The sequence below is a fragment of the Barbus barbus genome (genome assembly GCF_936440315.1).
Source record: "Barbus barbus genome assembly, chromosome: 15".
Lineage (NCBI taxonomy): Eukaryota > Metazoa > Chordata > Actinopteri > Cypriniformes > Cyprinidae > Barbus > Barbus barbus.
The window spans coordinates 17,701,518-17,728,326 of NC_136743.1; the positions used below are offsets into that span (position 1 = coordinate 17,701,518).

General features: G+C 36.3%; 2 protein-coding genes across 5 annotated transcripts in view; both read right to left on the bottom strand.

Moving 5' to 3' along the window:
* Positions 1–1,240: 1,240 nt before the first annotated feature.
* LOC306881074 (ras-related protein Rab-3A-like) lies at positions 1,241–11,454 on the bottom strand. The gene is made up of 8 exons (XM_079434974.1): positions 11,386–11,454; positions 7,192–7,419; positions 6,982–7,100; positions 5,410–5,534; positions 5,030–5,289; positions 2,249–2,894; positions 2,003–2,166; positions 1,241–1,801 (listed from the first exon to the last, which is right to left on the bottom strand). The coding sequence occupies exons 2-5, from the start codon at positions 7,417–7,419 to the stop codon at positions 5,099–5,101; spliced, it is 663 nt and encodes a 220-aa protein (XP_079291100.1). The 5' UTR covers positions 11,386–11,454; the 3' UTR covers positions 1,241–1,801; positions 2,003–2,166; positions 2,249–2,894; positions 5,030–5,098.
* An 847-nt stretch (positions 11,455–12,301) lies between these two features.
* Positions 12,302–26,809, bottom strand: part of LOC306881040 (3',5'-cyclic-AMP phosphodiesterase 4C-like) — a 49,594-nt gene continuing 35,086 nt past the window's right edge. For all 4 annotated transcript variants that reach the window (XM_079434923.1, XM_079434925.1, XM_079434924.1 and 1 more), the window contains 14 exons: positions 23,997–24,188; positions 22,101–22,137; positions 20,889–20,962; positions 20,758–20,807; positions 20,533–20,645; positions 17,920–18,013; positions 17,136–17,308; positions 16,909–17,007; positions 16,659–16,823; positions 16,474–16,573; positions 16,234–16,388; positions 15,997–16,119; positions 15,702–15,884; positions 12,302–14,750 (listed from right to left, as the gene is read on the bottom strand). In XM_079434923.1, the coding sequence (XP_079291049.1) occupies positions 14,259–14,750; positions 15,702–15,884; positions 15,997–16,119; positions 16,234–16,388; positions 16,474–16,573; positions 16,659–16,823; positions 16,909–17,007; positions 17,136–17,308; positions 17,920–18,013; positions 20,533–20,645; positions 20,758–20,807; positions 20,889–20,962; positions 22,101–22,137; positions 23,997–24,188 (2,050 nt within the window). In that variant the 3' untranslated portion in view covers positions 12,302–14,258. The remainder of the gene's footprint in view (positions 14,751–15,701; positions 15,885–15,996; positions 16,120–16,233; positions 16,389–16,473; positions 16,574–16,658; positions 16,824–16,908; positions 17,008–17,135; positions 17,309–17,919; positions 18,014–20,532; positions 20,646–20,757; positions 20,808–20,888; positions 20,963–22,100; positions 22,138–23,996; positions 24,189–26,809) is intronic.

A 26,809-nucleotide genomic window follows, 5' to 3' on the forward strand; every position in this document is an offset into this window, starting at 1 on the left:
TACAGTAGGAAATTTACTAAATATCTTCATGGAACGTGATCTTTACTTAATATCCTAATGATTTTTGGCATAAAAGAAAAATCGATAATTTTGACCAATACAATGCATTTTTGGCTATTCCTACAAATATAACGTGCTACTTATGATTGGTTTTCTGACCCAGGGTCACAAATAGATTTTCTTTATCAATTAACTTCTATTTACTAAATTTAATCAACATTTGGTGTAACTATCCTATTGTATGTAAACTATTTTCAGTAGTTTTGCAGGTAGGTCTCTTGCAGCATCTTAGAAACCCTGCCACAGTTCTTCTGGATTTAGTCTGTCTCAGTTTGTTCATGTGATTCCAGACAGACTGGATGATAATGAGATCAGGTCTCTGTGTGGAGCACTGGCTGTTGTCAGACTCCTTGTGCAAACAAAAATCTCACTGAATTATTAAAATGAATGGCAAAATGAATATTTGGAAATGTAAACTGATATTTCCTACTGACACACTAGCAGGGGTCACTAAGTTCAGTCCTAGAGCGCCGGTGTCCTGCAGAGTTTAGCTCCAACCCTAATTAAACACACCTGAAGTAGCTAATCAAGGTCTTAGGTATACTTGAAACTTCCAGGCAGGTGTGTTGAGGCAAGTTGGAGCTAAACTCTGCAGGACACCGGCCCTCCAGGATCAAGTTTGATGACCCCTGCCCTACAGCAAAAGATAGAAATAACTGACTTAAAACCATTTTTTAGCTGGTGAAAATAGTGTTTTAAACATTATGGCCACCACTTCAAAAAAATGAAAATAAATAAAGGTGGCTTGACTTGAATTATTATACCGCACAGGAAATTAATTGAAATTTAAAGGGATAGTTCACCCAAAAATAAAAATACTGTTATATCTTTTGTGTTGAACAGAAGATGATGGAATTTTCAGTTTTGGTTAAATTATCCGTTTAAATTCAGTTTCATTACATGTAAAGTCTATACTAATTATTTATTAGAAGCTAAACTTGAACCCACAGATGGATTAGCTGTGATTCGTGCGGTCAGCCTGTTCTAATGAATGCAATTACGGTTCAGAGACATTAGATCAGTGTGTGGAGCATTTATTCCGTCTAGGGAAGAGAACACACTGTTTTTTCAAGAATCGTCCTCTACTGGGCACATTAACATTTACCAATGTACAATTTCCCCTTCGCTGTGCCATTTACAATGCTCTTAATTGTGTTACTGATCAAAAAAAAGTTAATCTGAAATGTGCAGTGTTTAATGTTTTATTACACTTCAATCGAACACGATCATTTTACAAGACAACAATGTTGAGAAGATTTTGTATTAAAACATGTTTAAGCTACAGTTGGACTGACTAGTTTCACATTTATATGCTTCATGACTATATGTCTGTATCTCACATAATGCTGTAACAGCTTTGACATGCAACTTACAAGATCCACTAACATACAAACTGTTTTTAGTCGTCAAAGATGATTAATAATTTATCCTCCACAGACCAGAAACATGAGACTTTACAAACAATGTTTACTATTCTAATAATATCATTTAAATTAATTGCTGCATAATAAGTAACTCAATAGTTTTTCTTGTGTAAACTATTACATTTATGTTCAGAGTTGTGGAGCACCATTCTCACGTCGATACTCCTGATTTTATTTTTAACCAAAATAGTAATGAAAAACAAAGGCTAAATTTTACACTAGGGCACACATTAAAATATTATTTGAAAAAGGCTTGGATCTTTATAGCTGCTGTCATAATTGTAGTTCTGACTAGGTTCCATGACTGGCAGGTGGACCTGCATTGATGAAGAAGAGAGAACAGAACTTAATTTACTTAAGTATCATTCACTTATTGAATCACAAAGCACATTAAAAAATAGAATATGTAAAAGCACTTCTATTAAATTTGGCAATGGTAGAATGCAGGTCTGTTATTTTACATATTTATCTATTATATATTTACTTCTAATTGAGCTGTATGTTTAAATTCTAATTACCTTTGCGTGTTTTCTGAGGGAGCTCGCATGAGAATATGATTTATTGCAGTGCGTGCAAATATATTGCTTCTCCGGTGCATGGATACGTATGTGCTTTAGTTTATCACTGCTGTTTGCAAAACGCCTTTCACAGGCCTCAAAAGGGCAGCTGAAAGGTTTTTCACCTGTAACAAAAAAAGAAAATTAAACCCAATCACTTCATGCAACATTAATAAAAATAAACAACAACAACAATTAAAGTGTTACCTGTATGTGTCCTTTCATGAATTTTCAGGTTTTCCGCCCGTGCAAATGCTCTTCCACATCCGAAGGAGCACTGAAAGGGCTTTTCTCCCGTGTGCACTCTTAGGTGATTGATCAGTTTGTACTTGGCCTTGAATGGATTCCTTTGACGAGAACAGTCTTCCCACAAACAGATGTAACTGGATTGTCCTGACAGATTAACATGCTCCGCTGTCAGATGGGAGATGAGCTCCTTCATTGTGCAGTAGGTTTTCTTACAGCACTGTGGAGCACCTGCGCATCGCTCCAGCCACTGGCAGGTAAACCGTGACCAGTTTGTGTTCAGACTGGACTTCAGATGAATGGATCCATCCATGTCTGAACTGTTGAACATAAACCTTTCTCCTTGTATGCATCCATTCTGAGTGGTGTGAAACTCTTCCGTTGGACACAAGTGTGTACAGCCATTCAAATTCCAAAGTTCCTGTTGTTCCTGGTAAAATACATGATCTACAACAGAAGAATACCCCTCTGTACAGATTGAGGAGTCATTCTGTCCACAAGAAACTTCAACCAAACTCCTGTTAAATTGCAAAAAATCCATAGTCGAGGACACCACCATCCCTCCATCACAAATGCCATACACATCAGCAGGATTATCCATAAACATCTGAAAGCAAGCACCAAAAGCAGACATATTTTACAAATTACTGTTTTAATGTAATACAGTGCATTCGTAAGAGGTTTCTGTAGGTCTTCACTACAACGTCCATCCATAAATCTGTGTACATCTTGATTTCCTTGAGAAAGTTTAGATTATGTGAAAGAAGGTAATTTATACAGTACGTTTAACATGAGGATGATTTCAATTCCCCAGACTCTCTTTATTTAGCAGCTGTACTTGTCATTCAGCCATCATCAGATAATAAATAAATAATCTGAGGACGCAGAGTATGCATCAAACTCTTCATTGTTTCGTACAACATAATAAACCTTTAATATAAACTAGCAAACCAAGCATTACATCCAGTCTTGCAGCTCCCTATAGGCCAGTGGAGCTCAACTTTTTGAGGCCCCTCTTTGTCAAGACAATATAAGAAGGTCAACAATGACAGCAATAAGTCATAAAAGATTTCAAACATAGCTTTTTATTGAATTTAATAAAACTTATGACACTGAGTGTCCTGCTTATATCAGTTGCGAATACAGTGGCTTATTCTTATCATTATCTCCCAGGGTGAAACGCAGCATGATGTACATCACTTAAAAACCTATTTGTAATTTTGATAATGCATTATGTCATAGTGTGGGAACTGAAGAACTATCGTACAATTACAAAATATACAATACTCGAACAGCCAACAACAACAAAAAACTACAAAAAGAGTACCAAAACTCCGTTTTATGGCTTCTACTTTAACAGTAATTACTCTGCATATAAAGCTTACTAATGTGTCAAATTTCTCTGTATAAAAAGGAAATCCCAGTGGTTTGCTATTTGTTGGACTGTAAAAAAGGTTTTAAATGAAGGGTATAAATCATCAATTACCTTACAAACAGTATCTCTGCATATCCAGTGACTATTTGGTATAACAAAGCTTCTGAATTGCATAGGGGAAATCAACACATACTTCTACAGACACGATGTTTCCAAACATTCACTTCCTTTTGTGTTTAAAACTCTGATTTATAGAAGCGAGACATTTCAGATGTCCAAGCCTGTTCTATAAGTATAGCAGTAGCCCTAATTCAGAACACATACACCAACAAAGACGCGTGTAAATAAATAAGCAATAAATAAAGCAGTAAATTAACATTATTGCGTGCATTAACATATGTTAATACTCTAGTGATCAATGAGTGGTGCATATAGTATTTGTTTCCAATGCCTAAATAAGAACTTCAAGCAAATCACAATGCATTTTGTTTTAAAATGACAATCTTTTCAAAATACAGTCTTGTCCAGAAACCCTGGACATTTAGTTTCTCTTTTCATTAAAGCTTTTATTGTTTTCAGCCCACAGAACAGCAGTAATCCTCATCTATGCTTGTAAAAACAAAAAAATCTGCAATATACTAGGATGACATACTAACATGTACACACACACACACACACTTTCTTTATGGTAAAATGAGGAGTTTGAGACCACCTGTATGTAGGAACCGGAGTAAAAGCAGAACATGTAACTGAAAATACACTTCAATTCATTAATTCCTTCATATTACAAAACAAGAAGCAATTAAGCACATCATAATTATTTTCCTAATTACATCTGTTATCACACATATCATTTTTGCTTATATAATATATGTTTTACAAAATACACCTGCTCTTATTTAAAAAATAATAGGGATTATTTATTTATATTATTATATTAAGCTCAGGATTCATTCAAACGCTCCATCTTGGGATGAGCCTTTATATGCTGATGGTTTCCACACAACAATCTGGTCCCAAATGTATATTTTTCTGTTTAGGAATTAATAAAATATCTCCTGGAAATGTATTAAGGATATTTGTGTGAATCTGAACTTGAGGAATTCAAAAACATACCTAAGAAATGCTCATGATTTAGAAGAATGTTTTAGCAGACAAGGTACCAAAACAAAATGTGATTCACCCAATTTCACGTTGGAATTAATTTGACCCCAAAGTCAAAAAGACATTAAATTATTCAAATTCTTAAGAGATGAGAGCACTGGTTACCAATATCAATATAAGAGAAATAAAAATGCCTGTCAATCTCACAAAAGGGACAGAGAGAGGACAGGTTCTCAGCTGCATCCCATCAGCTCTTCTCTTACCAAAGCCTTCCTTCCTAAAGCGTCCATTGTTCAATCTGCTGGGAATGGTGGAGAGGTTGAGAGCGATCCTTAGCAAGCACAGTCTTTGTGGGAGCGCTCCGGCTGCTCACTGAGCTGAGGGCCCTGCCTGTTTCCCGTGATGGACGGATCTGCCGACTCCGGGTTATCTGCCATCCTCTCACAGATTATGTCCACCAGTCGCTCAAATGCCTGCTTCACGTTAATGTTGTCCTTGGCACTGGCTTCAAAGAACTCAAAACCTGTGGCAGTCAAAAGAAGTAAAAGGCACTATTATATTCAAATTAAACTAAGAACTACGAGAAGACATCCTGCATATGAAGAAAATGCTCGTGAAAATCATTCTGCTCAGGAAAACCAACCTAGCTGTTCAGACAGCTGTCTTCCTCTCTCTGAAGCAACCACTCTCTCGTCTTCCATGTCACACTTATTTCCCAACAGCAGCACTTGAGCATTGTCCCATGAATAGGTCTTAATCTGTGTGGACCTAAGAGCAGTAAACGAGTCATTAAGAAACAGCATTTGAATTGCCTAGATGCTACTGTATTTAAAATTGATATATAAACATGTTAAAAAGACATTTAATAATTAAAAATAAATATTTGTAATTAAATATCAATAATAATAATAATAAAATAAATTATTAAATACAAGATAAGTTACTTTTAATAGGCTAAATGCTTTTGACACTGTACCCTTGTGTATCTTGTGGTAAAGATTTACTTCCATTTATGGTTTACATATTTTTATTCATTTAACTTTACGGATGTTAAGAATAATATTATATATATATATATATATATATATATATATATATATATATATATATATATATATATATATATATATATATATATTAGTGCTGTCAAACGATTAATTGCATCCAAAATAATGGTTTTTGTTTACATAATATATGTATGTGTACTATGTATATTTATTATGTATATATAAAGACACACACATACAGTAAATACTTTTAAAATATTTACATGCATTTACATGTATATATTTATATTCTTATATATTACATATAAATATATTTAACATATAAACAACATTTTTCATAAATATATACATGCACGTGTTTGTATTTATACATAATAAATATACACAGTATACAGACCTATATTATGTAAACAAAAACTTAATGGATATTGATCGATTGATTAATCGTTTAATATAACTAATACAACTATCTGGAATCTGAGGTGCAAAAAAATAAAAATATTGAGAAAATCGCCTTTAAAGTTGTCCAAATGAAGTTCTTAGCAATGCATATTACTAAACAAAAATGAAGTTTTGATATATTTATGGTAGGAAATTTACTAAATATCTTCATGGAACGTGATCTTTACTTAATATCCTAATGATTTTGGGCATTAGAGAAAAATCGATAATTTTGACCCATACAATGTATTTTTGCTATTGCTAAAAAATACCCCAGCGACTTAAGACTGGATTTGCAGTCCAGGGTCACATATTTTATATATACACACACTAATATATATGTCCTAACCAGCTGTAACCACTGAAAGCGGCAACAGTAGCAGTTTATTGTTGATTGGTTTTATTTCTGTGACACTGTGCCAGTTAGCCCCGCCCATCCTGAAAACCTATTGGTCCGAAATCCCACTCCACACTATTCAAGTCTGGATGAAACGGATATAGCAACAGATCCCTTTTTCCGTACTGTGATATACATCTTAGTGTAACTAATTGTCAAAAAAGAACAAAAATGTAGGATGGGGACCTGGTTCTATATCCATCGGTTGTTTGGTGGATTGGTAGATGTGGGCATTGCACAATGGTGGCAGATGAATGCAAGCTTGCAGCTGATTGTGGAGGGGCGTGTTTAAGTACGACTAGAAACTAGGTCGCATCTTTGCAAATGTGTCAATTTTATGAGCCACAGACAAAAATAAGCACTCTCGTACCAGTCCTGAACGGCATTAAAGGAATCCTCGTTGGTGATGTCATACATCAGAATGAAGCCCATTGCTCCACGATAGTATGCTGTGGTGATGGTCCTGTACCTCTCCTGCCCGGCAGTGTCCTGAAATATGCACAAGTTGGAGTGAAAATGTCTTGTTGGTTCTTTCAGTAAAACACTCCTTAAAAAATGAAAACGATAAGGAACTCCTCACCCATATTTGGAGCTTTATCCTCTTGTCGTTCCGGTAGATGGTCTTCACTTTAAAGTCTATGCCGACAGTGCTGACGAAAGCGGGTGTGAAGGAGTCATCAGCATAGCGGAACAGGAAACTGGTTTTGCCGACACTGCTGTTACCAATGATCAGGATCTTAAACATGTAGTCAAAGTTCTGATCCACAGACTCTTTTTGTCCACATCGAGCGTCATTTGCTGAGGCCATCTGAAACAATAAAACAAAGAAGGTGATTCATTGAAATGCAATAAATCTTTTCTTCCATATTGTGATGTATATTCAAGCATAATGGATTGTTACAAAATGTAGGGCAAGACTTGCATCGGTTGTTGAATGTGTTTTAAGATGTGGGTATTGCACTCAAAAGTGCAAAAGTGAACATGACAGGGACAGGATTTAAACAAATTAAATGACTGGAGAAGTCCTGCATATGTCACCAAAGAGAAGTCTGACATTTTCACTGGAAGGTCCGGTTATGATATTTTGATTAAACATTAGAAGGTCATAACATTTTTTGAAAATTAAACATATGCATGGATGAACTCTTCATGATAAGATCTATAACAAGCATTTAGAAAATAGATAGGGTGCTTTTTCTTTTTTAACTTTTCAGACATTTTATTTCTATAACATGACATATTTGCGTCAGTTCATCTCAAGTGGTCCAAATGACCAATTGAGGTTGCTTGACCATTTTTATTTTTCCATTTTTAACCTTAAGTGATTATCTTTATATATTAGTATTGCTAATGTACAGTCAGGCCCATAAATATTGGGACATCGACACAATTCTAACATTTTTGGCTCTATACACCACCACAATGGATTTCAAATGAAACAAACAAGATGTGCTTTAACTACAGACTGTCAGCTTTAATTTGAGGGTATTTACATCCAAATCAGGTGAACGGTGTAGGAATTACAACAGTTTGCATATGTGCCTCCCACTTGTTAAGGGACCAAAAGTAATGGGACAGAATAATAATCATAAATCAAATTTTCACTTTTTAATACTTGGTTGCAAATCCTTTGCAGTCAATTACAGCCTGAAGTCTGGAACGCATAGACATCACCAGACGCTGGGTTTCATCCCTGGTGATGCTCTGCCAGACCTCTAACACAACCGTCTGCAGTTCCTGCTTGTTCTTGGGGCATTTTCCCTTCAGTTTTGTCTTCAGCAAGTGAAATGCATGCTCAATCGGATTCAGGTCAGGTGATTGACTTGGCCATTGCATAACAGTCCACTTCTTTCCCTTCAAAAACTCTTTGGTTGCTTTTGCTGTATGCTTTGGGTCATTGTCCATTTGCACTGTGAAGCGCCGTCCAGTGAGTTCTGAAGCATTTGGCTGAATATGAGCAGATAATATTGCCCGAAACACTTCAGAATTCATCCTGCTGCTTTTGTCAGCAGTCACATCATCAATAAATACAAGAGAACCAGTTCCACTGGCAGCCATACATGCCCACGCCATGACACTACCACCACCATGCTTCACTGATGATCATGAGCAGTTCCTTTCCTTCTCCATGCTCTTCTCTTCCCATCACTCTGGTACAAGTTGATCTCGGTCTCATCTGTCCATAGGATGTTGTTCCAGAACTGTGAAGGCTTTTTTAGATGTCGTTTGGCAAACTCTAATCTGGCCTTCCTGTTTTTGAGGCTCACCAATGGTTTACATCTTGTGGTGAACCCTCTGTATTCACTCTGGTGAAGTCTTCTCTTGATTGTTGACTTTGACACACATACACCTACCTCCTGGAGAGTGTTCTTGATCTGGCCAACTGTTGTGAAGGGTGTTTTCTTCACCAGGGAAAGAATTCTTCGTTCATCCACCACAGTTCTTTTCCGTGGTCTTCCGGGTCTTTTGGTGTTGCTGAGCTCACCGGTGCGTTCCTTCTTTTTAAGAATGTTCCAAACAGTTGTTTTGGTCACGCCTAATGTTTTTGCTATCTCTCTGATGGGTTTGTTTTGTTTTTTCAGCCTAATGATGGCTTGCTTCACTGATAGTGACAGCTCTTTGGATCTCATCTTGACAGTTGACAGCAACAGATTCCAAATGCAAATAGCACACTTGAAATGAACTCTGGACCTTTTATCTGCTCATTGTAATTGGGATAATGAGGGAATAACACACACCTGGCCATGGAACAGCTGAGAAGCCAATTGTCCCATTACTTTTGGCCCCTTAACAAGTGGGAGGCACATATGCAAACTGTTGTAATTCCTACACCGTTCACCTGATTTGGATGTAAATACCCTCAAATTAAAGCTGACAGTCTGCAGTTAAAGCACATCTTGTTCGTTTCATTTGAAATCCATTGTGGAGGTGTATAGAGCCAAAAATGTTAGAATTGTGTCGATGTCCCAATATTTATGGTCCTGACGGTAAATGATTTAATGTACTTACACTGCAACTGAATATGCCTACTTCCATACTATATAGAAGGCAAAAACAGTATGTGAAAAGAGTAGCATGCCAAAATACATTGTATTTGACCTAATATGACCTACTACTTTCGCCGAGATTCTGAAGTGGGCATTCAGTGGACACTTTACTATCACATGAAGCCAAGGGAGATGATTTGTCAAAAACTGACCTCTATATAAACTATATTTCAGGTTACACTATGTACATATGCTGTTTTGCACATTCTAGTTCCTTGGACTTAGAATTGAAGAAAAAAAGTACTTATGAATATGGCTCAATTTTGAATTTTTACAGTAAATTAATCATTGGGAAGGGTTCAAGTCTCAGTCCTAAATCGTTTTAGAGGGTACCCAGCTAAGTATAGTGTGAAAAATCTTTTTATAAATGCATTATAAGTTAAAATATCACTAACTTTTGGGATGATTATCTCTGGTATCTGAGCAAGGAATAGTAGAGATTTGGGAAATAACCTTTGTTATTCATGTGGATAGAGAAATTAACAGATGCAACAAACATAATCAATTAAAAGGAAAAGAATTTAGACAGTTGCTATGTATAAACCAAGTAAATAATAAATAAAAAAAACCCAATGGCTTTGCAATGCCAGACAATTTATGAAAACAAGTTATTTTAGTGAACACAGAGACCAATAACAGCCAAATTCATCTGCGTACAGCACATTAACAAACTTTTTGTAACAAATAACTGTTTAATGAGTCTTTTCCAATGAACTGAATCATGTCATGACTCATGAGTGACTATAGTCCGTTATGTATTCTCCAGACATTCACTGTAGAAGCAATCAGATAAGAAAACTGACATACAATAACTACAGTACAAGGCTGATTATTTTTATACAGTGCAATGTTCAACAGACAATAATGTCAGAAACAGTTCCTGGCAATGTGTTGAAACAAATATGTTTTCTTATTCACAGCCTGTTTGCTGAACACACACTCAAAGTGAATAGAGGGTGTAACCTGCACTTTCCCTGTATCCTTATGGATTGAGCCAGGCAGCCCGTGTAGCTAGGGATTTTAAAGGTTTTGTGCCGGCTAAACCCTGTGCTTAGCTCAGGACCTTAGCACACCAACAATATCAGGGGAAGATTATACTAACATTCCCATTTTATCATGGAAGACCAAGGGGGTTCTTTCTTTCCCATACAGAGACAAACCAACCCCTGAATGTTTATTCCTGCTCTGTTCAGTCTGTTATTTGTCAGGCCACCTGAGCAGCCAGGCACACATCGAGGCTTAATTCAAGCATATGGCTCAGGCGTGGCGTACAAGATTAGCGCAAGAAACCTTTGCGTGCTGCTACGTTCACGAGCTAATTGTCCAATCGAGATGTTTCAAATAAATGGCAGCCTGTGAGAGCGAGACTGCTGTATGGCTGATAGTCAGTTGAGCGCCGGTTAGCATCTATCCGCTTGATTTCTATTTTTATTCGGGTCAGTGAGTGACTAACATCCTATCGATCAAACATACAGTATTCATCATAACTGCCAGCGACAATGTGCTGAGTGTCAAAAGCCAGTTGACATGTTAGTTTGCAGCATGCAGAGATGGATTATACAGCAGAGGCTGTTTATGATCCATCACTGTTAGCGATGTCAAATGAAGGTTACGCTGGTTTTAAATCTAAACCATTGATTTCCTGACGTTTCTATGCGGCGACTTTATCATTTCGAAATAAATGCACGGTGAATCGGCAATATGTTGCCGAAGAAACCTCAGCTTACCTTAACAGGAGGTTTATTTGGTGTGGTTTGGATGCAGTTCCCAGCCTGTGCACCTGCGCTCTTGCTTCGTCACTCGATGGGAGTCAGCTGGAGGCGGGGCTAAACAATGACTGACATGTGGATGAGCCAATTACACGCTCGATCGGTCACTAACGATTTAGAGGTCTTCTAGATTACGATGCATGAATGAAACAAGTATTTTTTTTGTGTTTGTGTTTGAGGTAGGCTATTTTTATTTAATCGTGTCTAGGCCCTTTTCATAATTTCAAGTCATAATTTCTTATAATTATTTAGTTTATAATTTAACTAAGTTTAAAAGTCATAATTTGAATTTAACCATGACATGAGAAATTATGATCTAAAAGTCTAATAATAAGTCATACATACTAAGATGAAAAGTTATCTTTATGAGATTAAAATTCGAAGCTAAAATTATGACAAAATCATGACTAATCATGAGTAATATTTGTAAGATTAAAAAAAATAAAAATCTTTGATTAGTCATTATAAGTCATATTTATGAGAAATTATAAGCCATAAATAACGAAGTCGAACATAGTCAAAATAATGACATACTGTACTAATTATGATTGTTACAGTCAAAATAATGACAACAGAGATGTCGACTTTTGTCAATTATAACTTTTTTAAAACTTTTAATGCCTTGTTTTTGCCATCATTTTGACTTTTTATTCCATAAATTTGACCTTTTATACCTTATTTTTATTTCCATTAATTTAACTTTTTATATAATAAATTCAACTTTATATGTCACAATTATGATTTATATCATTATTTCAACTCTTTGCCCAATTCCATTTTTTCTTTTTTTTAATCTTATAATTTACCAAAGTATTTTTTAATATAGGCTATATTGTGGAAATAGGTTTGGATATAACACAAATGAGTCCATCTTACTAATATTTCTTCGTTTATTGGCATTGGGAACAGGAAACGTTCACAGCAACATTAGTAACAGCGTTGTAGTGAAAAACAGTACTGTTGGGATTGTCAGATCTGCGACAGAAAAAGACCAAACAGAGGTGTGCTGTGTGGATACAGTCTGTCGAAACTTTGCATGGCCACTCAGCATTTCTCTCACCACATGAAACATTGCTATAAAGAGCACAGACTGACATTAAGATGAACATATAGCCAATAATTAAAAGCCCCGTTTACTGTAATCTCACATACAAAGATTCACTGTATCCAATATTAAAATTCATACCATGGTAAAAAAAGGACACAAATAATCTGACTTTCAATGAGCACACAGAGTCAGAAAGACTTATTAATCATGAATACTCTTAAATAAAATTTCAGCTTGACAAATCGACAGTTTTGAACAATGAAATAAAAGAAAACTAAATGCTCAAATCAGTATGCTACTGACAGTAGTAGATGTCATTGATGGAAATTAGCCATTGGCAACATGGAAATTACAGGACAGCATGGATCATGCTTGCTTGGCACTTGTACTGTCATTGGCTATGTCCCTGTGAAGAGCAGAGCACTGATCAATCACCAAAAACCAAAGAACACAAAAGGTCTGGCACAGAAAACGAACTTTGGCTTAATGTGTTATCTTGTAGCGCACAGCTCTCGTTTTAAAACTTTTATTTAGACATCATACATTTGTAAAGACGTTAAGATATCTCATATTTTTCAGTGTGACCAGCACAGAAAGAGAGAGAAAGTACACATGTGGTTTAAGGACACCTATCACTTCCTCTACAGCTAATGTGGGTTTCCAAGCTAGCCCAGCCTTCCAGAGACCAACTTACATACAGGGTGCGTACACATGCTGGTTACCCTGCAGATCACAGCGAATCCTAGTCTTCTGTACGTTAAGAATGACTCCAGCCCTTACTGATGGAGCTACGTTTGGCAATGACAAAGATATCTTCTAAAGTGCTACCTAGAATATCAGAAGCAAGCTGCTTTAAAACTGTGACGTACAATGTAATAATGCTTACGCTCATGCTTTGGATGAAGCAGAATAGAAAAATAAACGAGAAGAATATGTAAACCATGTGAATGCCTTGAATTAAATCAGCATTCCTACAAATAAAGGTGAGAGAGGTTTTTAAGTTAAAATGGTCAGATGAGTATAATCTGTGCAAAGGAACAACAATCCAGAGCCACACTGTGTTCAGATGGAGTGGTAAATCCTATAAACGTGGCTCCAGTTCCACTATTAAGCACTAGGTGGCGTCACATACTAATAGAAAAGATCACAATCATGGCTCGACTTCAGTCTACAGATTTTATAGTGATCCAAGGAAGACGGCAGTCACTATGTGGGTACCCTCAAGCTGTTTGCTACATGAAAGCAATCGTTTCTTTGAATCCTGAGATGTTCTGTTGTGTTAAGGTTAGGTTGTTCTGTTCAGCTATTAATAGACCAGCTTTAAGTCAACAGTGTATCTTTTTAAAAACATTTTAGTGCACATACGTCTCACATAAAAAGTGTCCTGTTTATCGATCAATATGTTCGGACGGCTCCACTTGTTCATTAACTTTAAACCTGGGATGTCACAGGAAGACACTTTAGGACGTTTCCTCTCAGTCCATAACACACTGGCAGTTTTACGCTTGATGGTGAAACCGAACGGCATACCCAAGTCATGAGACCGAAAACTTTTAAAAAAAAAGCTTCACGCTTTGACAGTCCGTAGAGTAGGAGCTTTCTCCAGTGCAAGGTGACTAGTGTATAAAAATGTCCTGTGGAAGCTTTCCTACCTCTCCTTTGCTCTCCTGCACTGCGTCGCCTCCACCCGAGGAAGCTAAGAATGGGATGGAGAGGGATAGGGAGGTGGTGAGGAAGAGGTACGAAAGAAGAAAAAAGAACACGTTGAAAAAGTGCACTAGTGTTATGTTCCCAGACGCAGGCAAGACACGCTTTTCCCTTCTTGGTCAAGTTCTCTATCTTCATCTTCACTGTCTGGCGGCTCGCCCATCTTAAAAGACATTGTCCTGCAGCCGGGGGAGCGAGCGGTCAGGTTGGCTTGCTGTGTGCAGGGAGCCGAAGACGGATGTTTGCCTTCTGGATCTGTCCTGGAGGAATCCTGTGTGGTGGAAGTGAACTCTTCGTCCACGGGACTCTCGACGTCAGACTCCCCTTCCTCTTCTAAGGTCAGTTCGAACTGAAATTTCTCCCCCGCTGAGGCGATGCCTCCACCCATCGCTCCCATCCCGACCACACCGCCCTTGTCCTCAGGGGTGGAGGTGGGACTGTGGGGGATCATGCTCTGGTACCACTCACGGTTGTCCTCCAGCGTGTCGAGAATCTCCTGGGCATCAGGATGAACCAGATCCGCCCAGGTCTCCCATAGCGGGTGCACGATGTAGTCAATAAAGCCCACCTGATGGACGGGGAATAAAAAGAAAGTTAATATGAGTTTGCACTGTCATTCTACAACAGTGGATTTAAACACTAATAATTGTGTTACTTATGTAAGCCTGTTAATATAGTTCAAATAAATAGTGTGTCTGTGCATATATATAATGTTTTTAAAATTCTTACGTAATGATAAATTATTATTGTTGTTGTATTTTATATAATAATAATAATAATATAATTACTGTATTTTTATAATACAAATTTTACATTATTATTAATTAATAATTATTAGAAATGATTAGAAATAGAAATTATTCATATAGAAAGATTAGTATATATATATATATATATATATATATATATATATATATACACATATAATTTTGTAAAATGTGTTATCACTATAATATTACTCTATTTGTGTATACTGTACATATGAGTACATGCATATATATATATATTTTAATATGGTGCTCCAGAGTGGCAGTCTGAAATCAAGACTTATTTTAGTATTAATTATATACTATTATATGTATTATTATTTAGAATGATCTTTTTGTTGTAGTTTTAGATTTAGGGATTTTCTTATGCTTTTGTCATTTTAATTATTATTATTTTTTAACATTTGCTTGAATGTATTATTTCAGTTTTAATTTTAAATTATATATATATATATATATATATATATATATATATATACAGTATATATATTAGTTATATATAATTTTAATAGCTTTAGTACTTCAACTTAAATTGATTTAGTTAGTTGCCAACTTTTCTAATTGACATTTAGGATTTTACATTTAACTTTTTTCATCTAATATTTCTATTTTATTTCAGCTTTTAGTTTTTGTTAATTTATAACACTGATTTATTATATTACATTGTAAAACTATATTCTAAATGATGGAATGAGGCCCAAAGTCCTCAAGGCCAGTTTGTGGCATATAATTTAACATTTTCCCTCACTCACCTGTGATTTCTCAATGGAAGCATTATGTTTGTCACACATGGGGCTGATCTCCATACCCTTATCTCTCTCTCGGTCCCCCTGAGTAAAAAACTCCACCATGATGCGATCTGTCCACTGACGGTACAGTTCCAGGTGCTTTGTTGGGTTGCTCAGGTCAGCACAATGCACCATGTTCTGAAGAACCTATGCATTTGATTAACCACACATTTTTAACTATATCCCTTTTACTTAAGAAAGGAAAAATGAATTTCTAACAATATAAAATGGCTTTGCTCCACAGAAGCTCAAAGAATACCTGAATGCGATCAGAGTAGTTGTCTAACAGCAGCACGCCCAGACTTGTCACCTTCTTGGTCTCTACCATGGTCTTGAGATCCGCTAACAGGTTCATATGCTTTGACATATCAGTGGCTAGAACCTGCAAAGAGTCAAATACACGGTAAATAAATAAAGCCACGTGTTGGTTGTAGTTCTCTGTCTTGGAGCTCTTCATCATTGCCTCACAGATTCGTCATTGCCTCCATTTCCTCACCATGTCAATGACCATTTTGCGCAGCGACTGCCTCTGTTTCTTGGTCAGGTTCTGGAAAATGTCACAGTTTTCTTCCTGCAACAGTTTGAAGCCAACAGCCAGGTGGTGGTTCTCCAGAACAGAGGAATCGTTGTACATGAGAGCCAACTCTGAGTCTGGAGAAAAGTATTACGTTCTTAGTCAACAACACAGTATGCAACCACAATGACAAGCTGCTGTTTCTCCGCCGTGGCCACTCACTTGTGTTGATGAGGAACTGGTTGGACACTCCAGGGTGGTCCACGTCATGTATTGCACTGGCAAACATTGCGGCCAAGATCTCAAGGTCGGTGAATACAGCCTAGCAAAACAGAATTGCAAATATGAAACATCTTGCCTCAGAGACTAATGAACAGATGATGAAAAGGGAGTTGATTGAGACAAACCTCCAGGGCAGGGGTGGACAGCAGGACATTGGTGGACTGGACCACGTCAGCTGCGTGGATGCTATTATGGTACGCTACATCTGAGTGGTAGTTCTCCTCCAATGCCATCATGTAGGTAATAAATGTGTCTACAGGGATTTTGAAGGATTTCAACAGGTCTCTTTCCTGTGGAAAAGAGGTTCAAGACATTTGTTATTGTATTGCTTTGACCGAAACTACATGAGAAGTTTTTTTGTTCCACGTTTTATACCTGGAAGATTGTGTACATCGCTACCGTTAGGGGTCGGTTGCCAGAATACTCAGATATTTTAAAAATATCCACACCCCATTTGTCAAAGTCCTCTAACTCCTGCAAAAGGGAGTTGGATGCAGTTTAAAACAGCATTGGACTTTGTTATAATTACTGCAGATAAGGTCCATGTCACCATGGTAATTTTAGTTTGCTGATAGGGTGTTTTACTGGCCGTGAGAGCTCACCTTGGCCAGCAGATATTCCTGGTCAGTGGTGATGCCAAAACGTGGGATGCTGGAAGCTGCGACACTGGAGCTATGTGTGGGTTTCTTCACTCCACTGATCTGAGACATGGGCTGCTTTTTCTTCTCCTTCTCCTTGCATGGGGGGGACATAATCTCCATATCATGTTGCTTCTCTGCAACACAAGTTCATTTTTATGACTACATGCATCTCATTAAATGCACATTGAAAACTTGGCGAAAAAAAAGCAGTTTAAACTTGGAAATAAATGGAAAGTTTTAGGATTCAAAACAAACAAACGTTATTATGTAAATTTGTAACAGTGACAATGTTAAGTCAAAATGTGCTGCCAGTTTGAGCAAAATAAAGCTGAAATTAAATAAAATACAAATACACAATTATACGGGAAACTTTAAAAGTGTAAAAAATTACATCTGCCTTAGCAACTAAATTAAATAAGCTGAAGTACTAAAACGATTAAAACTAAAATAAATTAAAGCTGAGTAGTTAACAAAAACTGTAAAAAAGAATAACATTAAATATAAAAATAAAAAACACAAATGACAAAAGCCCATAAAATCACTAAATTACTAAAAACTGAAAATATAAAAATGCAAGCTGATTCAAAATATTAATAAATACTATAATAATAATATAAATAATACTAAAATAACACTAATAATTTAGATTTTTTTCATGAATAATATTTTGTGTTGTTCTAATAATATAATTTGAAATGAAAACATTTGTATTAAATTAGAGAAAGAACAATATAGTTGGTTTTACCTAAGAAGGTGCTGGAGATGAACTCTGAGACCTGGTTTCCTGACTTGCTAGTCTCTGACAGCTGGGTTAATTCTCGATTCAGCATCCTTTTGAACTGCAGAACGGAACACAAGAACAAAACACATTCGCTTTGAGAATCAACATCCCTAATCCACTGTATTTCATTTTAATAAATCCATACAATTTGTTAGAGCCTTTCCTTTCCATCTTTTAAAAATCAAAACATTTTTATTCTACAAAAATGTGCTGCGAACCATCACACGACATACTCATATCTGAAAATAACTGCATTAAAGAGTGGCAGCAGGCCTTCATTCAGCTGCCAGTCACCCAAGATGAGGGGCTGGACCAAGCAGGAGGAGTGTCTTTCATCTGTGTAGTGCTATTATGTAATCATATGTAATCATCAGAATGAAACACTTCCGACTGAGGCAGCAAAATTTACAGTAGTACTGTAGAAGCCACACACACACACACACTGACATCAGAAACACCCCAACACACCCAAACTGACATCCTCACAGCAACACGCTGCACCATCTGTGATTTATAGAGTGTCAATGAGAGCATCCCTCTCAACTTCTGATCAAAACAATGCAAGAGTTTCTCCCAAGAGCAGAATCACAACACGAGCCTTACCTGAACATACATCCATGACACAGAGAGCAAGTGACTGACGTCTGGCATCTCAGCACTAAATGAAGCTTTAACAAGACAGAAGCTCCGTCTGGCTGGTGCACATGCTACAGACACGTTCCAGATCATCCAAATCGAATGTGGCTGCACTGCAGAGCTCAGCCCAGCACCGGGAGCTCCAGCTGCCATGGGCTGCACCTGTGGCAGGCTGAGAGCATGTGCCGCTGGCTGGAGCGAGTGTGCATCACTGCCGCATGCTCTGCTCTCCTACTCTGCCTGATTCATGTGTAAACAGAGAGATCAGACTCCTCCCAGCAGCCCCCTCTCTCTCTCCCTCCCGGCAGGTAGCTCCCCACTCGCTGCCGCATGCCAGCCAATCGGATGGGTTTTGTCACAGAGGCTGGATCAGGGAGAAGTGTGCGATTGGCTCGCGGCTCCAGGGCACATGCAGGGGCTGGGTGGGATGAATACGGGGGCTGGGGCTGCACCATGTGCACTTGGTTTGAAGATGAAAGCTTCAGGAGTCGCTTCATGCTTTGCGCGCATGTGTGTGGATGTGTTCTCCATTGTAATGAGCGAGGGAAATAAATAGATGCTCACTCTTGACAGAGCAGAGCAGTGAAAACAAGCATTTTTATATATTCTGAATGTTTTATATCACACTAATGCGTCATATATGAGAAATTTTGATCCACATCAAATATTTTTACATTTTGATTTTGATTTGTATGTTAAAAAACATTGTTCTAGTATCATGTTTTTGTATTAAACAGTAGGACTGTTTTCAACATGGTTAACAATAAGAAATATTTCTTGAGCACCAAATCAAATTATTCACTAGAATGATTTCAGATCATAATAGTGACACTGAAGACTGGCTGCTGAAAATTCAGCTTTGCTGTCACAGGAATTAATTCCATTTGAAAATATATTCAAATAGAAAACGGTTACTTTAAATTGTAATAATATCTCATGATTTTACCTTTAAGTAATGTATTTTTAAATAAATAAATGCAGCCTTGGTTAGCATAAGAGACTTTTTTCAAAAACATTAGGAACAGCAAACATTTGCATGGTAGTACATTTCAATAATCCTAATTATCTATCATAGCATTAACTCATCAGGACAAAATGTACATAGAATATTTGATTGTTACATTAATGACAACTTAAAAAATAATTAAAAATTTGACAAAATTTGCATAAATCTTGTCCATGGTAGGGTGTCACCTTTCCCTTTTTATGATTTCAATGTGCTTTCAAAACTAAATTAGCAAATGTTTCCATTCATTTTCATTTATTAATATACTGGATGATGCATCATCATCTGTATACTAAAGTCGTCTCTAAATATGTAGCTATTTAGATTGTTTCATCTTATCCAAACTTGTATGAAAATATGGCACTGCAAATTTGACGACAAAAAAAATTAATGTCTACAAAATGTAGTACTTTTATTTGAACCTAAATGTAAGGTTTTTGCATGCTCAGTTTTTATATTTTTCATCTCAACCAGTGCAGGGTAATTGCTGACCGTGCAGCAGATAACGTTAATGATGCTAACAAACGCTCAAACATGTGTTCATATGTACGCATGTGTGTGAGAGTATGTATCTGTGGTGCACGTGGTCGCTGCGTGGGTGGGCTAATCACACGTCACACAGGCTGTGGAGATAGACGGGGTGGGGGAAGCAGATTCATCCATGACTCCACTCTCTCATTCACATTTTTCAGCACACGATGTGGACGGGGGATAGGAGTGATTCAGAACATGCATGAATCCCATTCCCATCTAAAATAGACATCTGACGCATGTGTAATGCATACGGAGGCATGTTGAGTATTTGGGTGCTGTTATCAGCAAGTGTTGATGTATTGTGTTAGATGGTTATTAGCACTTAGGGCAAGTCCCTGGGTGACAGTCGGGATATTCGAGGCCTGTCAGTAATTAATCATCTTTTATTTTGGAAGATCTACCTTGTTAGATGCCATCTCACTGACTGAGTGACGTGTCTTGAGAGTCTCGAGCTGTTCGAGACACCAGTCCAGCTCATCCAGAGTCTCCACTGCCAACTTCTGAAACGGCTCCTCTGCAAAATACAGCACTGTATTGTTATATTCATGACTACAGAAATGTGTTCATCATCATATGTATTAAAACTTTGGACTGTTATCCTTTTCTACAAGAGTTTGTTGTCTAACCTGAAAGGCTTGTCTTGCACATGGATGGTGGGTTGCTTCCAGTGGACCTCCTGTGGAGATTTATGTCAGTGAAGATCAAGCGTGACTTTAAAAGCATTTGAATAGACATTACACTGTTTATTGGGCCTTACTTGCTCGGGACACGGTCTTGCTGATGGGTCAAAACAGCAAAGTTGCTCCGCACATTCCTCAAGCTGGCAAGGACCTATGAAAGAACAATAATGTAGGTCTGTGCCAAGAACACATCCTTAGTCCTTTCTTTCTTTTCGAAGCAATTTCAACTCACTTACAGCATAATACTTTAGTATTGCAAAAATTCCTGTATTCAGAAATCAGTGTTTTTGATTGTATTATTATAGTCCAGCAAAATATCAAAACCGTAAAAAAAAATTAAGATAAAACTGTCTAAGATGCTTTCAGAGCACTTTTCTAAGTATGTTGTCTTACCCTATTATTTTTTTTTTAATTGTTTTGTTTTATAGAATTAAATATAGGATATTTAATAAACAATTTATAAAATTTTATTATGTATTATATGATAAAAGTGTATTTATATGAATAACAATATACACAGTACACACACATATATTATGTAAACAAAAACTTTAACTTTGGATGCGATTAATCGTGATTAATCATTTGACAGCACTAATATATGTATATATATAAAATCTTCTAAATAGTTAAATTTCACACAATTATGTCTTACAGTAAACTTAAACGGCAAGAAACAATGTGAAAGTCTTAACATATTATGCCATTTTGTTTCTCAAATACATTCATGTTATTTTTTCAATGTTTAGGTATTATTACTTGAAAACAAGATAAAACACAGGTTAATAAAATGATTTTTGCAGCGAGCGAGAGAGAATAAATGTCACACAGAGAGGTGACCTAGAAAACGAAAGATTTGCGTAAAACGTCTGGCTTGTCTGAAATTCTGCAGCTCTTTTGGAGTTTCAAAAGGACATGAAGGGTATCTGATTTCCAAAGCCATGCAGATTTCTCATCTGTCAGCATCCATATCGACAAACGCAGTATTGGATTCCTAGCCTGTTTTGTAAACCGAGTACAGTGGTGACGCAAATCCCACGTAAAGCAAGCTGCATAAGAGCAGAAGGGCTGTTCCCGCCAATACCAAAGGCAGCACACTCCACTTACACACACAAAAAAAGACACTTCTAAATATTAGGAGATTAATCTCTCTTTAAAATATAGGGAGAGGAAAGTCAAACTACCATGTTCCTCGAAAGAGAAACCACATGACGCAAAGTCCATAAATGCTCATTAATGTCAGATCAACTGCGCAAACTTTCATTTTCAAGGCCCACTCTAATACTAACCTGTGCAAATGGTGTAACTATCATGTCTTCTCCATGTCTGTAAGAGAAAAACACATTAACAAATCACAAATCAAACACAACAATTACATATTGGAAAAGACAGCTCTTTAATCTCCCAATAATAAAAGGAGGCACATAAAATTACTTAAGGATCAGTGAAAAAGAATGACTAAGAGTTTAAGTGCGGAGACTTAAGGATGTGGTCGGCTTCAGGTTACAGTACACCATTATTCAAAAGAGAAAGCGGTTGGTAATACGCTTTTGATTAACATGCAGTTTGGATGGAAATAAAAAAATAGATCTCAGCATAAGAAAGGTACCTCAGATTCTCCAATGGGATATTAGATATCCAACATTAAAAGCTTATGGAAACACGTAATAAGAACACAGATGGGCTTGGATAGGGTGTGTCATGCGCGTGTATTTTAGGAGCAGCGGGAGAGAAGCCGAACTAGGGAACACACAGGGAATTGCGTCTTTATTCATATATTCCAAAGCCTCTCTGGTGGCATGCGTAACGCTTATGGTGGTGAAGATTAAACAGGGGAAGCTCTGAGGTTAGACTGGTTTAGGGGAGAGAACCGGCCTGGATTCTGTAATGGGGGACAGCTCTTTTAAGAGCAGGTCAATATTGTTATATATCTTCTCACCGATTTAGCCAGTTGACTTCCCAGTGCTTCAAACTCTCTTCCCTTTGAAAAGACAAGCAAGAGTTGGTGACCTGCGATTAAGCACACTAGTTCACGTCAACCCAACAAACAGCAGTTGTAGGTGGTTGCGTTCACCCTGTTGATGTTGTTTATTGGGGTGGTGTAAACCAGCCTTAAGGTGTTTCGATTTGAGCGACTAGCTTTGACGCAGGCTGGAAAAATAAACTGCAGACAAAAAAAACAAGAATGTGGTGCCCCTTTCTCCGACTTGAAATCCTGGCAAACCAGAGCTGACAAGCAAGCGTGCTCAGATGGAAAGAACAGCTGGAAGTGGTAATAATAAGGAGTTTTTAACCAGCGCTTTGGATTTTCCAAAATGACTGAGCAATATGATTTGATGTAATACACTATTAAAAAAGTGTGTCTTGGGAGAACCGTGTTTCAGACAATCAACCAGCTGGAGCAAGCCACATCTGGTATGAGGCAAACGCTTACAGTCCTAATTAACAGAATTCTTCCAGCCACAAAACACTGTAGCTCAAGAACACACTTGTGCAGCTTGTAACACGTGAAGCTTGCAGTGACTCAAACAACATGCACATGAAAACTAATTTTTTTTTTCCTGGTGACCATTCAAAAATTTAAGGTCGGTAGGATGTTTTTTTTTTTTTTGCCTCAACGTTTAGCAAGGCTGCATTTGTTTGATTAAAAACACAGTAAAAAGTATTATAATGTGATATATTATTACAATATAAAATAACATTTTTCCATCTTAATCATTTTTAAAATGTAATTTATTCCTGTGATGGCAAAGCTGAATTTTCAGCATCATTACTCCAGTCTTCAGTGTCACGTGATCCTTCAGAAATCATTCTAATATGCTGATTTGGTGCTCAACAAACATTTCTTATCATAAATAATGTTGAAAACAGTTGTGCAGCGTTATTTTTGAGAATACTTTGATGAAGTTCAAAAGAATATCATTTATTTAAAATGTTATCATTTATTTTATTAACATTATAAATGGCTTTACTGGCACTTTTTATCAATGCAATACATCCTTGTTGAATAAAAGCATATTACAATAACCAAACTTTTTAAAGGTAGTGTAAATAGAAAAGTTAAAGTTATTTTAGAAAGTGAAATATGTTTAAAGAATTAAAAGACATCATAAATGCATTTAGTATATAGAGTCCTGACATTTCCTGAGCTATATTAGGGGATAAATGAGACGAGTGATACTCACAGCTCACTGGCCGTGGATGAGTTTCGGGACATGGCCTTGGGTGAAAGGTCAAAGTCAGAATCGGAGCGATACAGGAAGGACTCCCGCCGCTGACTATGAGGGAAATTGGCCTGCAGCACACGGCCGGAGCCTGGACTGGCCTGGGACTCCAGAGGACTGCGGCCCACTGACAGCCCATTCTCAACATCAAAACTGAGGAAAGAAAAACAGAAAGAAAGTGTTCACACAATTCACCTAGGAGACTTTATTATGGATGATTGGTTTGCTGCATTAGGATGATTTATTTTACACCCCTGTGAGATAAACTGTCTCTATAAGCTCAGTACACATCCTGTGTCAATGACAACGACCTGACCTGAACTAGTGCAGGAGCTCTCTGAGACCTTTATAAAAATGGATACACACAAATGCGCAGTGAGATACTCTCTTCCTGTGTCAATCTAGATGTAAGCATATAGTAGGCTATATCACAGTCTCTGTGATCTCCATTACTCCGAACTCAGGATGCATTTCAGTGCCTCACTAATACCAAGCCAGCAGCTCTGACACTACATCACTCAAGAAAAAAAGACACATTTACATACAGTGGGGTCCAAAAGTCTGAGACCACTGGTGAACAAAACTATTTTTTAAATACAGTTTTTTTTTTTACATTACATTATAATATATCAGTTTAGCGCACTCAAACTGCATGAACTCAAGTTGGTATAAAACCCAACGACCATGTTATCCAACAGGAGTACACCAGTCTAAAAATTCCTTATGATACTGATAAGCTAAAAATATATTAATTAACCAATAAATAGCCAGTATTAAAAAAACAACACTACTTTGTTTAAAACACACACACACAACACAAAAATATAAGTCAAAAATCATTTGAAAAACAAAAAAGGAAGAAATTGTTTCACTCAATGTGACATGCACTCTTAAAAAGCGCTCTTGAAGAAGTGGTTCAATTGTTGCTTTAATATATCACTATCCCTTTAAATTAATGCTCATTGATGAAACATCTGATCATTTATGTTAAAAGTCATATGACAATGTCATAAATATACTTATTTGAGTATAGGGACCTAGAAATCAAGCAGAATATTTATTATTTTCAGCTATTTTACATATTAAGAAACATTTATAAAAATATATTTTAAATATATTTTATTTTTAAAATAAAACAAAAAACACATTCTGTTTTTAAATTCCATGTGTTTAATCCAATATTTTGGATAAAACCTGTATGACTTATTGTTCTGTGCCACATAAAAGACTATAGAATGTTGGTAATATTGGTAAAATATATAATAATAAATTATAATTTTTTTTTTTACCATACAATGGAAGTCAGTGGGAACCAAAACTGTTTGGTTAACACAGGATTCTTCAAATATTTTATTTTGTGTTCCGCAGAACAAAGGGTGAGTAAATAAATTTTACATTTTAGGTAGAGTATCGCTTTAAATGCCATGGTATACAGCAACACTGGCAGAACAGCATTCGACCTCTTCCCCACACACAGATCTAGTAAGTCTGTCATGGTGAAAGTGAATGAGAGAAATGCATTTGAGATTTCCTCCTCCTCTAAGCCAGTCTGAGTGCGGTCAATCTGTCCATCTCAGTGACAGATTCAGGTTTTGTGGTGTGGGTAAGACCTCCTGAGACACAGAGGCAGCAAAGCTCTGAATGAGCCGTGCTCTTCAAGGTCAATGTGATGCAGGAATGCGAAGCTAAAAATAGCCTCCGCTCATTGACGTGGAAGCATGTGAGAGGCCTAAAAATAACCTCCTCAGGTAAAGTCAATTCCCAGGCACAGAATTGAAACACACCATATATGGTGATTTCATTAATCAATGGTCCTGCCTCTGATGTGCTGTCTGTTTGATAACGATCCACTGCTAATGTATTCACCTACAATGTGTTATGTTAATGTGAAGGAGTGGAACAACACTGCAAATCAATAGATATTTTTTTTTCTATATTTGGGAGATCAGGAAATGATAAAGGAAACAAAACTATTTATAGCCTCTGTTTTCCAGTTCACCATGTAATACTGCCATTTATGCTGCTCAAGTTCAATCATGTGTTCCAATGTACCATATATTCAGATTTTTCTTTTTTTAAAACGTGTATTATGTATTATGCTTTATTAACCTTTTTATCTCCATGATAGTCACATTTGAGCATATTAAATATTTCTAAAAGGTGCTTTGAACATAATATTTGGTCATCTATATATTATAAATATTAAATAAATTGGCAAAATATTTATCACAATTATAATTTAATATGATTAATTTATAGTAATATAATAGTATATATTCATATTAACAATAATAATAATTATTATTATTATAAAAAAATAAATACTATATGTTTACTATTTATTAGTGTCTATTAAAATATAATATTAATTACAATTATAATAAATGTATAAATTTGCCAAATTTCATGTATAAAAATATACCCTCCACACATATATATGTATATATAGTACTTGTTATTTTTAATAATATTAATAATAGACAATATATTTATTAGAATTATAATTGAATTAATTCATATATAGTAATATAATAGTATATATTCATAATAATAATTATTATTATTATTATGAAAAAATAAATACTATATATTTACTATTTATTAGTGTTTATTAAAATATATGTTATAATAAATTAACAAATTTGCCAAATTTCATATATAAAAATATACTTAACCCCCCACAAACACACACACACACACATATATAGTGCTGTGAAAAAGTGTTAGCCCCCTTCATGATTTTTTTTTTTTCTGCATGTTTGTCACACTTTAAT